Source organism: Loa loa (assembly GCF_000183805.2).
Source record: "Loa loa unplaced genomic scaffold supercont3.51, whole genome shotgun sequence".
Lineage (NCBI taxonomy): Eukaryota > Metazoa > Nematoda > Chromadorea > Rhabditida > Onchocercidae > Loa > Loa loa.
The window spans coordinates 301,029-318,023 of NW_018108231.1; the positions used below are offsets into that span (position 1 = coordinate 301,029).

The following is a 16,995-nucleotide window of genomic DNA, read 5'->3' on the forward strand; positions in this document are numbered from 1 at the left end:
ACGTGAAAATGATTAGTTAAGGAAAAAATGTTGCACGTGAAAATGATTAGTTAAGGAAAAAATGTTGCACGTGAAAATGATTAGTTAAGGAAAAAATGTTGCACGTGAAAATGGTTAGTTAAGGAAAAAATGTTGCACGTGAAAATGATTAGTTAAGGAAAAAATGTTGCACGTGAAAATGATTAGTTAAGGAAAAAATGTTGCACGTGAAAATGATTAGTTAAGGAAAAAAATGTTGCACGTGAAAATGATTAGTTAAGGAAAAAAATGTTGCACGTGAAAATGATCAGTTTGTTACGTGACATAAAAGTGGAAAATAAACAATCAGTTCAGTTGTCCTTTTTTTTCACGCATCAGTATGCAAATGATGAGGAAAGATGGCCATATTTTTCGATAATTTTCATCTTTCCTCTCGATATTATCATTATCCTTCTTCCTTTTTTTCATAGTTCCTTATTTTCATTGATTCATATTTCCTTTCAATAATATTGGTTTCCTCTTTCATCCTTACTCTCTTCCTTCCTCTCTCTCTTCATATCTCTGTCCCTCTAGTTTGTCAATATATTTTAAATTATTATCTTTTAACCTTCAAGGAATAATTTCTATCATTTTCAATCGGCTGCGGAAGAACAAATTTCTGCAATACCATTCCACACTAAGTATATCCATCTATCAGTCAATCATATATTTAGTTCAGTCTTCGAAGCGGGAAGGCTCATGTCACCACCTATCTAGGTGACACTTTGAGATTCTATTCTTAGAGAAATCTCTTAGGACATATCTTTTTATGGATGAGGCCTAGATTTTCATGTAATAAATGACAAGCATATATTTCCAAGACTTCACTAATTTGCTAATTATTAATCACCTTCTTCAGATTTTATCAAATTTATTTAAATAATACGAAAAAAATGATAAATAATAAATGACCAAAGTTATAAAAAATATTTCTGCGTTTTATTACTCAATTCGATTTTACAATTTTTTGAAATCTCTCGCAGTTCGTTTTTTTGATTGATCAAACTTTTAAAAGTTATTCCTTTTATCGCTTGGAGACTTTTATTAATCCTTTGATGTAATCCAAGCAAACTTCCTTTTCAATATCATTTGTTGACGGAAGTAAATAACTTGGCCTATATATTTGGGCCAGGAAAGCGAATTCTCTTTTCATGGACTTTTTTTTAAATCGCAAATTTAGAAATTTTCTTTTTCTTTAATGAAAATACAATTTGTATTTCTTATCATTTTGTTTTCTTTTGACTGTAAGAAATGAATGAGACTGATCGTACCGTAGGTATAATATTGTTAGAACTGTTCATCAATCAATGGACATAAGATAGCACATGTCCATTTGCAGTGACCAAAATTGGCTAAGAAAAATAACCTTTCAAAATAAGACTCAAAATGGTATGGCATCATTTCATTTGATATGCTCTATTGCTTAGAGTATGAATGGTTTCTAATGTTTACTGAAAATTTTTGTTATTAATTAAATCATTTTCCTAATATGCCTAAAATTATCAGAACTGATGATTATTGTCACTTTTCTGTGACATAGCTTTAATAATTGCTACATCTTATTGGACGAATAAGCTTATCCAATTGAATCAACGAATAAAAATGATTAATGCTTGAATAAATGCGCAAATGAAATTTATTTACTTAGGAATAAGGGATGGCCTCAGTGCCCGTCAGGGCACTTAATGCTTTGTGTAACGAAACACCACGTAACATTCAAGAATGGCTTACGGAATTGACAATAACCAATGAACCGGAATGTATCTTCATTTTATATGCTAAATCATTTTTGGATATTACCGAGCAACAACATCATTTGTCAACAACATCTAATTATTCCGAGAATCAAACTGAGCGAATTCATTCGGATAGCATAAGGTATTTCGTGCTATAATTTATCACTTAACGCTTGAATTATTTAAATTTTAATCTGTTTTGAGTTCTGATATTTCATTCTTTGACATTTAAATTTTGAATAAATTTGATTGAATGACATTCAAGCAGATGTATATTACCCAAATTCCTCCAAATATAATTATTCAATAAATTAAAATCATGACATCAAATATTAACAAGTTAATCATTTGCATAGGATAGAGATAATATGTTTTGATATATAGAATTATAAGTAAAAATAATCCTAAAATAAAATAAAAAAAAATTAAAATAAATGCACTTTCAAATTGCATTTTGATTGATATTTCCTATACACAAAATACAAATTGCTTTTCTGCTGTCCACTTTGTTGTCCACTTTACACTCATCCATCTTCATCATTAACCAGATAATAGACCAACAATCGGTCAAAAAAGACCAGAAGTTTTGAGTATTCGGATATTACATTTCTTTCGAACTTCTGGATATTTCTATCTGTCAACTTTACTTTTCTGTTGTCACCCTTTTTTATTGTCACCTTTTAATCATAAAATGTCTTTTAGGACAATAAACTGCAAGTTAAAAAATAATTAAATGTTAAATTTTTGAGTTCTAAAGTAAAAAGTTTTCAGTATTTCCTAATTTGACCGTTTTTTGATAAATATTAAATAATTAGAATAGGCAGAACTATAATTAATTAATGTGTTATTCGTATTCAAATTGTGTCTCTTCTACTGCAATTACGTTAGAGTAGTAGTCTTACTTTGAAGTTTTAATAAAATTAAAATTGTCTTCTCTGCTTTTGAATTGGGAATGAAAGGGGGAAAAGTGATTGACAGCTTTTGAAAGGTCAAATATTTTAAAATTTAATTTTGAATGTCCAATAACAATATTTGCAAGTTGCAATTCGGCACCAGTGAAACCAAAACGATGTATTGCCCGAATGATGTCTTCATCTTCGGGGCATATTATGACAGCTTCAACACCAGCACCATCCATGAAAACTGAGAAATATCGTACCACGGTGTGTTATCAGCTTGATGAAGCAAAAAAAAATACTTCCATAAAGTTAGTTATATTAAATGATAAGAAGAACTCACCAGGTAGAAATATTAAAAATTATATAATACAAACTATGATAATTATGCAATATTTAAGAATTAAAAAATCAATCAAAAAGTTATTTCAAATTCTTAAAATTTGAAATATTTCAAATTTTCGAAATCCTTTTTTAATATTTTATCTATTTTCTAAAAGACAATTTCGATGCTCCAATAAATAACAACAAGAACAATCATTGCAGATTGAATCCGGCATCAATATCAGCATTTATCCGTGTGAAACCTTGTAAGGATTCTGACGATAATAAAACGGATAAGGTGGAATCAGAATGTAATTCTGTAATGAGTGAAATATCAACTAAGACATTGGACCAATCAGTGCTACCTAAAATACCTGTTCATAGTGCAACAGCAAGTTTTTCCCTGACAAATCGATCTCTTACACCGAAAATTTCTACCAAAGCCAACGGTTACAGATGTAGATTACGTGGTAAATCACAGAAGTCATACCGTTCACAGCTTCAACAACTGCAAAAACAAAGAGAGAAGGAAACAATTGAAAATGATCGGAAGCCAAATAATAGAACATCAATGGTAAGGTAGAATTTCATACTGGATAATCTTTTACGGATGATAATGTACATATCAGCAATGTTCAGTAATACAGTATTCGAAACAGTTGGATAAATCATCAAAATAATTTCTTTTTCCTTCATTCAAAGCTTGCGATGATCATATGATTACAGCTTGCGATGCCACAAGTAAAATACAATATTTCCAGATTTCACTTACCGTTTCCGGTTTTAGTCCATGTTTTCGGAATAATTTATTGAAGTACATCATTTAGACGCTTTAATAATATGTAATGTTTTTCAGCTGAATTTTTGATTTCATAAAACTTTGACTACAAAAATGTTTTTTTCTTTTCCTGTTCAGATTACTGACAAAACGATGATCGTCAATGATTCACTGCCATATTCATCTGCTAAATCTTCATCATCGAAAGTTGACAGTAATCAATGGATAGCAAAACCGGATGATCAATCCGTATCTGTTGCAAGTGAGCAAAGTCGAACTTGCTTAAGAATTCGGCCGAATCCTTCGTCATCACACAATATGAGCACCAATAATAATCCAGATAACTGTGAAACGACGTTTGTGAGGCAATTGGATTGCTTCCGGAATAAATTAAGAAATTCTTCCAGCATTCAAAACGATTCACAATCATCAGCCGTAACTTCCGTAAAATTTAGAAAATCACCAAAAACAACGATTTCATTACAGGTTAATATTACAGTTTGTGTTGTGTAATGAAAATTAAACAGGATCTTTAGAATTTTTGAAATCGACCAATTTTTCCGGTTTTTTTTTGCTTCTGAAATATCAGTTTATTGTGTGGATTTCTATGGAAACTTCTCAAACATTCATTTAAAAAGAAAAACTGGAAAATTTTTAGAAAAAAATGAAACCAGATAAGAGATCCGATTCGGCAAATAACTATAATCGCAATCAAATTTCGAACAATCAAGTATCACAAAAAACAGCAAGTCATGGGCAGGTAGATTCAATACGAAACAGTGTCACCTTTGTTCGTATATGACAAATGCAGTCAGCGCAAAAATTATATTAATACAAATGATAATGAATACGATGACCAATGCATTTGCGATAATAATGAATAATAAATAAATAATAACAAATTGTTCATAATAACACATCACAAATAATAAATCATTTCATGCCAAATTTTGATTTTTAAGTTTCTTCAAAATTTTACAGCTGCAAATTTTTCGCGTCAATGGGGAAACAATATTACAGGTACTACTTGATGCACCACCAAATTCACAAGCGATAAAACTAATTTCGAATGTTTCCAGGTGATAAATTTATAAATTAGGAATAATTAGATGAAAACATAAAAATATTTACTTTAATTTCTCATTGCTTCAGATGTTCCGGTTATGATACTGGTGATGGTATTATTGAATCAACATCAACGGGAGTAACAACATCAGCAGCATTTGAATCGATTGATTCAAGTACAAATAGTAGCATAGATTCCGGACAAGGGTCGACGGAATTAAATTTTCAAAATTGTTTGGCCAAAGATCCATTAAACTATGATAAGACAGTTGCAGAAGAAAGATTCCCAAGTTATGCTCGAATAGTCAGTAAGTTATAAAAATCTGAAAAAAATTTCATTTCTGCCACGAAGTTGAAAATATTTGTGTTGAATATCAAACACATCAACTACCAAAGTTCTGTCATCCTTCAAAGTTAATTTGATTGACAATGTTCTGTGTTAACCTGACAGTCACACGTTTTGTCACCCTTCAAAGTCAATTTGCTTGACAGTGTTCTGCGTTAATCTGACAGTGAAATTAATTGTCTTAATTGAGTATCAATTCTAATTAAGTAAAGTTGTGTAATTGAATAATTAATTAAGTATCGTGTAATTGAGTATTGATAGTAATGGACCACCTAATTATCATTATTTCTACCAGTTTTATCTATTCTGTAATTCCGTTTTCGTAACACCAATCAACTTTCTACGAATCGTTTCAATACATCGACCGATCATTGCGATTATATGCTTTCGTGTTGTAGTATATAAAACACGTAGTTATGGCAAAGTTGAGTAATTGAGTAACTGTGCAATTGAGTATTTAATTAGTGATACTAATTGAATACCTAATTATATAAAACACATAGTTATGACAAAGTGAGTAAAATGGAAGATTTCAAGATACAATTGACCACGTATTACGTGTATGCAGCACGTTTCACGCAGCAATAAACGATGAAATAAGTGAAAAATGGACCAGTAATGTAATCTGTGAAGCAAAACTGCTAATCGCTACAATTCAATGCTCACCGTCTTTTACGTTTCTTTCTGCTCACGTAAGTATACTGATTGTATATGTTTTTTTTTACTGAATAAGGATATACGTCAAACGTGTAGTTTTCCACATTAAAGATTGGATAGGTTGAATTAGCTATAATGAGAATGTTAAATTTAAATATTAAGTGTTATGTTGAAAATTATATAAATTTTGTTAATTTTGTTTAACATAGATAATATTGTTAATTTTTCTTTAGATAATAATTAAAGTAGATTTAATTATCTTTGCAAGGATCATATCATACCACCTTTACTTTTATTCCATACATTGGTATTATTCCTTTTTTTTTTCTTTTTAAGGATATAGTAACAGCACGAAGGATGATTTCCGATTTGGAATCAGAACAGAATTGTGCAGAGAAGCCTGCTAATGCATTTAATTTTCTGATTGTTCTATTACGGAAGATAGTTCACGAAGTTTTAATTATCTTTGCAAGGATCATATCAGTGTATTTAGCTGAATGTACCAATCGAGATCGATTATTGATCATTGCACTTGAACATCTTATACATTTGATGCTTTTTGGTGATGAAATTTGTCATGTTATTATACAGGTTATAATTTTTAAAAATAAAAATTACCACTAAATCACTATTATTAAATAATGGAAATTATCGATTTTTCTTACAGAATTTAAAATCTATGTGAGAAAAGAAATGTATTTCGTTAATTAAGATTAAACAACATTAGAAAATAATTAGTTTTATAATTTCATTTCATTTGAGCAGGGTATCGCTCATGTGGGTTACTGTAATCATTTTCATTCAACATTTAATTTTTTACTAAATATGTTAAGGAAATTTACTCTGGAAAAATTTATTTGCTAATTCAGTGTGGAGGTTTGGAATCGCTGTTATATTTTTGTGAAGTACCTTCCGTTTCAAATGGTACCCTTCGACTGCTACTTCGAGCTCTAGCTATCCTATGCGGTAACTATCGAGGTGCAACGAAATTTTTAGCAGTAAGTTATTTGAGAATTACCGCGTAATATTTGGGCATTCTTGGAAAGATATCAGTATCCTAATTGTATCCACCAATATAGGAATTCCACATCTTCAACTGATTTATAGCTAAAACATTGTATGATGACAATGTCCTTTAATTATTTCGATATAGATGCCTAATTAAGTTTTCGATATCGGTAATAATAAGTTGATTTTTTAGTGAAGAGAAGTTATTTGAGTAAGAATTACAAAACAACTCGGGTCCATATTATTCAATTTTAGATGTACAAATATCAACAAATTTTTTTTCAGCTTAATAAATTTGAATTAATTATCAAAATACTATTTACCTCAACGATAGCTTGCTCAGCAGAAGCAGCTGGTATATTGACACAGTTGACAAATCCTAATCAAAATTATGTTCGTCTTGGTAGTATAATGCCAAGAGTTGTTACACGAATTCTCGGTATTCCACAATTAATTTTTTAAATTTAGATTTGACAATTTTGAATGGTACTTTAATAATCTTCTCTATACCTTTATCATCAAGATTTACTTAAAATTTCACTGCAGAAATTACTATATGATGCTATAACGGATACAGTTATGATCTGTAAAATTAAATTCATCCTTTCAACAGTTACTTCCTAAGAGATATAATTAACATTTATCCATTTATGGTCCATAATTTTTTCATTATTTTAACTGCAAATTTTAGAAATCGTTGATAAAAGTAAGATAGCAGAGTCATTACTGCTAGCATTGGCGGCACTGGCAAATATAACTGTGCAAGAAACCGAAACGATTGATATTCTTTACGAGCATAATGCTATCAAACGTATTGTTCAGGCGTATAAGCGGCCGAAATGTCACAGTGTATTCATTGAGGAGCAGGTAATCTGAATCCAATCTCATTCTATTAATCAATAAAATGAACAAAGTAAATCACATAATCAGTTTTCTTTTTTTTTTTCGAAATTCTCAATTTTATTGCAAAAAAAAAAATTTGAAATTTCAGTTGCTAACAATTTTCATCAGTCTTGCAAATGGCGCTTATATTGAAGCGCTAATTGGACAGGGTGCAGTTGGCTTATTGCTTTCATTGTTGGGAACAAACAGTTGGATACATATCCATAACTGCAGAAGAATTCAGATACGAGCTACGAAGTGCTTACGAACGATAGCTAATCACGGAATTGGCCTTAAGGCTATACATGAATTAGACGGTGAGTTTTCCATCCTGCAGTTGTAAAGTTTTTTGACTTTCAGTTTTGAAGTTCCAATTAATTTTCATTGATTAAATCAATGATGGTTGTGCAGATTTCAGTTTTAATCAAAATCAATGATGAAATTTTGCATCCTTCTTTTTTATGATAACGAAGATATATGTTTAAACTGTTTTTTGATGTTTTTTTTTTTTCAAATAACACATATCTTTTAACATTTGATTTCGACTTTTAAGGTAGTTTCTAATTTCATTTTGACCATCATTCACAATTCTATTAAATTCAAACATTAAATCGAATTTTTTTCGTTCTTTTAATGATACAAATTTTTTAATGGATTAAAAATCTTGAAGAAAACGAAAATCAGCCAATTATTTTTGTGATAATAAGAAAACAAAAGATTAAAATTTCGTGTCATTTGTCATTTGATTTGATTATGTAATCAAATTAGTGTTTGGATCATACAATTTAAATAAAATTAAAAAATTCAAATTCGTTTCATTTATTTTGATTAAAATCAAGAAACTAAAACGAATTAGGTCCAGTGGATTAAAATTTTGAAAAATTTAAACTTACATATTTGCTTTTTCTCATTTTTTTTTTGACATAAAAATCACTGCAATAATGACAAATAAATTAACTTAGATTATATATCTATCTACATTCACTTAATCATCTAATTACCTATTACTGCTTTTGTCCCATCATATGTGTGTGTGTACTTTTTCTTCATTCATTTCAATTTAAATTTTTTCGAAAAATGAAATCTATTCGTAAAAAAAATACCAAAATTTACATTAAAATTTATTCATGGAATGGAATAATTAATTTCAGGTTACCTGACAATATCAAAAGTAATGCAAGATAATAATGCGCCAATGGATGCAAGGAATAATTTGTGGTGGATAACGGAACAATTAGAGAAAAAGTATCAAATAGAAAGTGCTGTATAGTGTTAGAGTGAAATTTCAGGCTAGTTTAACTAGCCCCCCAAAAAAAATCTTCACTTCATTGTGATAATTTAATCAATATGTTGATTTAATCACTATGCTAATTTAATCGTTATGCTAATTTATTCAGTCCTTGTAATCATATTACATACTTATGGTACAAGAATTCTACTCTCCAAGATATTTGACTTTTCTCTTTTTTTCTTGTCCAAAAGATTTAAGGCTTAATTCTTGCCTTACACATAGCTAAGCTAATTCTCCAACTCACAAAGAATTATCAATCAATATGTAAACTACGAGATTCATGCTTACTTAATCTTCTGCAATATTTTATATTTGCAACTTTTCTGTGACAATCACTTCAATGTCACTACAGAACCAATCCAAAGTTTGAAAAATTATGATTCTGATGATATGATTGAAAAAAATGAATTGTATAAAAAAAACACATTTTGCAACTGTATTTTGTAATTTTTTCTTCGAAAAAAAAGTAATTTTAAATTGCTGAAAGTTTGGTTTGCTTGCGACAGAAAGAATGCATAAACTTGCTTAATACCTATGCAAACATCTTGGTCACGTAAGTTTATGCTCAAGTACGTATCCCGCCAGCGTTATCTACGTTGTCACGTTATTCTCGAAATTATAAAAATTCTTGCAAAACTTTTCATATTCATATGTATTATGAGAAATTGACATGGTTTTTTCAAAATTTCTTCTCGGACTTTATTCATTTCTCGAATTGAACATTTCTTAAGAATGAAATCAGCAACAGATAATTGCAACATGCAATAATTTGTTTCGAAAAAGGCAAAGAATAACTTTCAGCATTTTAAAATGTTAATAAATTATCTATGCTACGCTTAAATTCATTTTTATTGCTATTTCAAATACTTCAGGTGATAAAATAGAAGTGATAACAAGAAGCTCAGTTGTCACTGTTGCTAATATGCGCCAAAACAGTAAGCAGCACTGTTGATAGCTCGATATTTAATAAATTTGTAAATATTTTTGATGCATCTTTTCATTCAGTTTAGTGATTCATTTTTTCATAATTTTCATTTATAAAAAAAAAAAAACGAAAACTTTGAGGAAAACAAAAAGAATCAACGTTTCCATTGCAAGAGCGCAAATATCCTTTTTTTTTTTTCTCATCGTAATTTACATTTGCATTCACATTTTAGATCACTACTAAATGCTATTTATTACCATTTATGGAAAAGTAATCATTATAAATGATATACACAATTAAGTACAGAAATCAATCGCCAAAGTTTACAATTAATCAATCGGACGGATTCTTCCAACTTTCTTTCTTATCAAAAAAAAAAAGTTGAAAATACCACGAATCATTCAGAGTTATTCTCATAAATTTATGTCTAAAAAAAAGCAAAAATCTGTCAGTAAGTTTCTACAGTTGATCGTAGAATAACAACAACCATACGGCGACAAATACACATTAAATAGTAACAAGTCAAGTCAGTGACAAGAAAATTACTGACAGATTTCATTTCGCTTCGAATTTAAAACTTATCATTTTCAAAAATACTTCCCTATCTTTGAATAAATCCTTGTCCATCAGCACTATGTCATTCTCATCATTTGTTGTCGTAAGCAATCATAATGTTGCATCATCAATTGTGCTGTAAGTAAAACTATTCGTAGTTCTGCTCTCGCATCAAAAGTCTCATTTTGACATCTGAAACAATCGTTAAAGTTTATGGGGAAAGCAAATTAATTAAGCAAATAATTTATTGACTATTAAATTAATTATATAAATGAACTCAATTCATAGGCTCTATTTGGCAATTAAAAATATAGAAATTAAAAAGAAATATTTAATTAAATTAAATGTACTTATTTGTACTTGTATCAAAAGATTAATTAATTCAATATCATGCATTGTAATCCAAATATTTACCTGTAAAAATTTGAACAACATTTGCGCAACTGTGCGCATTGAAATTGCATCATATTTACTTGAGCTAAGCAATCAGCGTTACTTGTAGTACTTTGTAGATTATCAGATTCCGCAAATGTCCTATACCAATGAGTATAGTTTGTAGCTATTATTGAACAATTCATTGATTCGTCCACCTAAAATTGACATACGTATAATTCAATTCGTAACCTTTATTTTGTAATTGAAAATATAGAAATTGAAAAAAAATTAAGTCGTACTTAGGTGAATATTACTCAAGTTATTTAATTAAATGATATTCAGGTGAGTTACAAGATGAATAAATAATGTGATAAGTCAACTGATAAAATATTTATTGCATACCTGATCATGATACATATCCAGGCATCCGTGAAGTTTATTATCACGTTTGATAGCTAATTTGTAAAGCTCATTAAAGCTATCATCATTTCGACTAATACAACGATCACCCATTTCGAGTAATGTATCAGTGGATAACAATGGTGCTTGTTTTACACTATTCCACAACATTTGACAACGGTAAATACTTCTTTCCACCTTGTAATAAATCATAATTTCCGGAATGATTAAAATGCTACGAAAGAATTACTCTGACTTCATCACGTCATCAAAATTCATAGTAAAATCAAAAACAACAAAAACAATGCATACTTGTCGTCGACATTGTACATAATCGTCACAGAGACTTCCGTTGTATTTTTCCTGAAAACAAAACAATTTTCAGGAATTCTTACCCTTCATTTTCAATCCTTTTTTATACATCCAATAAAACTGAACGTTGCCAAAATTTAATGAACTGTTACTTGAGTATGCTTCAGATATTTTTCGTGTGTCTTCCCAGATTGTTTCTCCTCGATACTTTCCTTATACTCTGCCATCGGTTGTTCCTTTTTATCAACTGGAACTGTTAATCAGTGATAAAATTATGCGATTAATTTGTTCAAGAGTAATACTCAGAGATATTAGTATCAATTAATCGATACTAAGAAGGATAAAGATGATGATGGAATAACTTTAAAGAATCTATCCAGCTAAAATAAGCTATCATTTTTCAAAACATCATATATCATTTACTTGTTTTATTTTGCAACATTTGATAATTGCTGTCATTTTTATCAGTTGTAAGACCGTGATATGATAGAATATTATGCTTTCGTAATATTGATGAATTGTGTGTCTCCCTGATGAGTATGGCTTTCAAAAACATCTGCCTAAAGTAGATTAGCATAAATATGTTGAATCTAAAGCACTAATTATCGTTTATTTAATTAATAGTTCAATCGCAGCCTGTAAAATTTAATTGTATGGACGGAAAGTGCAAAGTTTTGAAGTTCGTAAACAGCTTTTCTAAAAATAAATTAAACCTTAAAAGTTCAATATAGGGAGGAAAAGAAGAGAATGGAAATATTTTCGTAGTAGAGGAAACTTTTTTCTTAGTCTAGTAAAATATGGGCCAACATGAAAATAAAGGAGAAAACATTGATCTAGGCTGTAAATATTCAGTCTAGAAGATCAGAGCGTTGTTCTGAGATTCTCTTGTCTATGCAGTTTGGTGATCAATGTTGTAAAGATAAGACAAAAGACAGTTCAAATAAAATAGTACCATTGATTAGATGGATTTCGCAGAAAACTTCTCAGCAGATCATCGCTATCCATTTGATTTGTAAAAGTAATTAAGGTTGAAGAATTTTCTGAGGTAATTGTTCCGTTAATTGATGCTGTGACGTTATTTGATTGATGAATACCTTCCTAAGGAATAAATTGAGGAAAAATTTGAATACGGCAGAAAGGTCATTCTTATCAGCAAGCTAATAAAACTTCCCATTTAGCATCTAAATCTCTAATTATACTTACTTTGCATTCTCTTGCAGCAATTTGAATTTCACGAATTAATATCTGCTTCCGTTTCGTTATTAGAGATTGCTTCACGAGTTTTTTACATCTAGAAATTGTTTATGTTTGATTTGGAATTTTGCAAATTGGAAATTTTAACGAACTACTTGTTCGCGCTTTAATTAATTAACAGTGAATTGCTCTAGAATGTCAAGTAAATGTGATTTTCTAATGTGAGCATGTAAAATTGAAATGTACATAAAACAAAGGAAATATCTGTATGGAAAGGGAGAGGATGACAAAATTGATTAAATTAATTCAATGTCACTGATAAACTTTTAAAAGGATCAAAATATATTTGGTCAAAGTTTATGGTAAGCAAAGATTTAATCTTTCCGAATTTTGTTCCAATGATTTTTGGTTTGAAAGGCAATATTTTTTGTTAAGGATTTCTTGTAACTATCATTTAACTATAGAGTGAAAACAAATAAATTTGTTTTTGTATAATTTCAATTTCTATTTCTTCATCATATTTTAGCACAAATAGAAGAAGCGCCATTACTACCAAAGTCAAAATGTTTGCTTCGGACCACGGCGCTATTGAACTTCAACTTCCGCTTCCGCTAAGATCCTTGAAGAAGATTCATCATATGAAATGATAACCTTGGACATAAACGATGGTTTCTTATGGAAATAGGTCATCTAATTTTCAAATTGAGCAAATATGCAGAGAACAAAAGATTTGATTCGTTGTAGCAGTAGAATTTGATGGTATTTAGGTTACTAATTTGAAGAAAAAAAAAATTTGATCTTTACGATATTAGGAACAAATAGACCCCCCAACTGCTGTTAATGTCAATCAAAGATATTATCAGGAATCATCAGTGAAGTGGGCAGAAAAGAAATGTTGACATTTTTTTTTGGCTTTTAAGAGTATGAATACAAACCATCGGAATTTCCTGTTGTAATCTATTACGCTATATTCTATTATTATGCGCAAATTGCACTTTAAAAATAAAAAATGAATTTCTCTTAATGAAAATTAACCCATCATAGGCATTACAACATTGACGTAATGGGCCACATTGTCGTTCGAATCGTTTGCTGCCTTGAAAACATTTGGTCAAAACTGGACTACCATCCTTGTCTCTCAGTTCGCTGACCAATTGAAATAACGAATGGTTGCAGTGTTGTTTCTGCAATAAGATTAAATGACTTGTGTAAAAATTTGAAAAAATTGAAAAAAAAGTTTAAAAAGATTTAAATCCTTCTTGCATAAATCTCAAACTGTCTTAGCCGTCCGTAGTTTTACGATTTTAATTGAAGTTTACAGAAAATTCAAAATGTTTTCCCACAATTTCCCATAATGCCAATTTTGTTGTTAGTGGCAAATTTGACCTCTTTCCATTCCTTTCCTTCTTCTTTGTCTTCCCCTTTCAATTTCCCTTATCGCTCCGCAATCTTTTCTCCTTTCCTCTTTCTCTTCTTCTCTTCTCTTCTTTATCTCTTCTCTCTTATCGAAATTTTCTGATTTAAAATTAAAAAACAAAAGCAAAAAAAACAGAAAAAAAGCACATAGCGCTTATTTTCTGGTCAGTTCTAATATTCTATCATAAAAATAATTTGAATGCAAAAGAAAAAACTTTTGGTATTATTCAAAATTATCTCAAAATATAAAATACAAAATTCAGTTAAAATTTCAAAGAAGAATTCAAGAAAAAAAATTTTAATTATTATTTTAGTTTAATCAATAATTATTATCAAGTATAATTTAACTAAATTGTGCTTGATTATTTCACAATTGCTAGAAAGGCAAAATAAAGGAAAAGAAGGTCAAACCTGATGTTCGTCAAGTAACTCTGAACGTTTGGCCATACAGAGCAAAAGTAGACTATTGGACTCGCGCATTAAATGATCTACCTATAGAATATAATAATTATTATTTTTAGTATGATTAATATCAATGATTTTCATTGGAATGATATTAATTGAGAGGAGGAAAATTATTGTAACCATTAGATAACGACGTCTGAGATGAATATGACATCGTTGACCAATCGGATCATCAGATGGTAACCAATACGGTGTCAATTTATTATTCCATAAGCAAAGCCTTTCTTGTAGTTGTGAAATCATCTCACATTCACCCAAAAATTCACAGTATGATATTGAATCATTCTGCAAATTACATTTCCATTTTTCGCTTCGATAATAATTTGTTTATCGAATTATAAACATTAAATTACGTATTTGATTACATATTTGAATTACATAGTTGTGCACGTAACTGCACATTTCAGATATGCAGTCAAAAACGTAATTTAAATTATATTAAAATTTAAATCGAATTACCTATTCAAATAGTTATATAATTTTGAAAGTTATTTGTCAATCATAGAAAAAAAACTTACTAAAGAAGTAAAAGTACATGTTACAGTTAAGAGAGAAGTGATGATAATGAAGCAAATTGCATATTTCATTGTTTCCCTTTATTGTTAACAGTGATGGTAACAAGTGATAACTGAAGCCCTGCTGCTGATAATATGTTAAAATGTTTCGAGATCCATTAGTTGTATCAAACCTGAAAATTTGGAATTGCTTATTCAGAGAGGTACTACGATCAATTGGTTATTCAGGCATCAGAGATTATAGGAAGAAGTCTTCACATAAAAATTGTCAAGAACGATTGTTAATATATACGATAATGGTGATAATGATTATGTTTAATGGTAATGATGCTGACAAAGAATGTTGAATCACTTTGATGGTGGAGAAAACAAACAAGTATAAATGTATAGAGGAGGATATGAAAAAAAGAAAGGAATGTTGTTAAGGAAGGTATCCATAGTACTGCGATTATTATCGTTATTATCAATACTACCACTTTACCTATGCAACAAAGTTAATTAAGCTAAGAACTGATGTCAATCACTTAGATGAAACAATACTATCAACAATAACTGCATCAGTGATGCAATCGTTATTGCAAAAGGAATGATTAGAATTGTGTCAATTTTTTCCTCCCAAAATCTAATTTTGACCTAATTTTTTTTAAAAAAAAGAGAAAAAAACGAAGCCATTTTTGCGCCTACTTCTTTAGAATATTCCTCTACATTTGGCTAACTTTAATTATACTAGCTGTTATTGTCAAAGCAGTTACACTAGCAATAATGATATTGTTATAAATAACTGAAGTTGAAAGAGGAAATGATTGAAGCGGAAAGTTATCTAAAAATGAATCTGAAAAAATTTACTAAAACTTTTGTAGCGATGAAAATTTTTGCAAAAAGAGTTATTGCATGGGCATGTTTCCATCTTGTCTTTCAAACATTTTTAATCATTCGCCTCTAAATTTTCACAAATATTTCGATAATTTCATTGCTGAGAAATAGTGTACGATTTTTGAAATCATAACCGGGCAATGCAATTTAATAAGCCTGGTATCATAATCAACAAGAAGTTTATCACTTATCAACAGTAATCAAATGTTGACAACAAGAAAAAGTGGATTTATGAAATAGTCTTGCTAATTTTTGCCGGTTTGTTTTCCTTTCTTCGGAAATTAAAAACTTATTTAATATCAGAAACTTACTTCTGAATCCTTCGTGGAGTCGTTGTGTTGCTATAATGAAAGTTTACTTTATCCTACGGTATTATAACAATATGCATGATCCTATTTATTTCCCGATTAAACAACACTGAATTTTCCATTTAAATTAGATGCTGAAGCTATTTTAACATTTTGAACTTTAAAGACGTCATATGCTGAAACTCTCTCTCCTCCCTAAAATAGTGCGACCATAAAAAGATGTGATAGGAAAAGTAGCGGCTTGAATTGAACACCTTTTTTGTTTCCGTTCTTCGAAATGCAGCGTCCCATCACAGATAGTTTATCTGATTGGCACAATCGTATTTTGTCTTAGTATCCAACATCGATCATTTAAGAAAATATTCCAGTAAACTTTTCCTGATGCGATATAATCAATTCTTCATTAGTTTTATTTCTTCTAAAATCATTTTTAATCATTTGTTTTTTTCACAGTTTCTTTCAAACTTGCTGTGCTAACCGGATGGCATTCAATCAATATTATCATACAGCATAACTGCATGCACTCGGCATGTTGGTTAATTTAACGTTTACCGTTTCAGATAATCATATTATCCTATCATATTCCTTTGCCCACTTCTAAACAGCCATCTTTTTTTTCGATCTTGAAATTTGCAGCACAAATCGACTTCGTCCATT

General features: G+C 29.6%; 3 protein-coding genes across 3 annotated transcripts; 1 reads left to right on the top strand and 2 right to left on the bottom strand.

Annotated features, from left to right (window-relative positions):
- Positions 1–1,675: 1,675 nt before the first annotated feature.
- LOAG_05413 (hypothetical protein) lies at positions 1,676–8,980 on the top strand (the record flags this gene model as incomplete). Its single annotated transcript, XM_003140949.1, has 14 exons — positions 1,676–1,896; positions 2,794–2,961; positions 3,197–3,548; positions 3,891–4,238; positions 4,411–4,512; positions 4,734–4,831; positions 4,905–5,125; positions 5,701–5,855; positions 6,157–6,411; positions 6,690–6,818; positions 7,114–7,267; positions 7,520–7,695; positions 7,820–8,027; positions 8,862–8,980. 14 exons carry the CDS (start codon positions 1,676–1,678, stop codon positions 8,978–8,980), a joined length of 2,706 nt encoding a protein of 901 aa, XP_003140997.1.
- Positions 8,981–10,558: 1,578 nt separating this feature from the next.
- LOAG_05416 (hypothetical protein) lies at positions 10,559–11,794 on the bottom strand (the record flags this gene model as incomplete). Its single annotated transcript, XM_020446843.1, has 5 exons — positions 10,559–10,673; positions 10,896–11,071; positions 11,259–11,453; positions 11,568–11,618; positions 11,720–11,794. The coding sequence occupies 5 exons, from the start codon at positions 11,792–11,794 to the stop codon at positions 10,559–10,561; spliced, it is 612 nt and encodes a 203-aa protein (XP_020302861.1).
- A 1,552-nt stretch (positions 11,795–13,346) lies between these two features.
- On the bottom strand, positions 13,347–14,885 carry LOAG_05418 (hypothetical protein; the record flags this gene model as incomplete). The annotated part of the gene is made up of 4 exons (XM_003140951.1): positions 13,347–13,380; positions 13,797–13,945; positions 14,589–14,669; positions 14,763–14,885. The coding sequence occupies 4 exons, from the start codon at positions 14,883–14,885 to the stop codon at positions 13,347–13,349; spliced, it is 387 nt and encodes a 128-aa protein (XP_003140999.1).
- Positions 14,886–16,995: the final 2,110 nt, after the last annotated feature.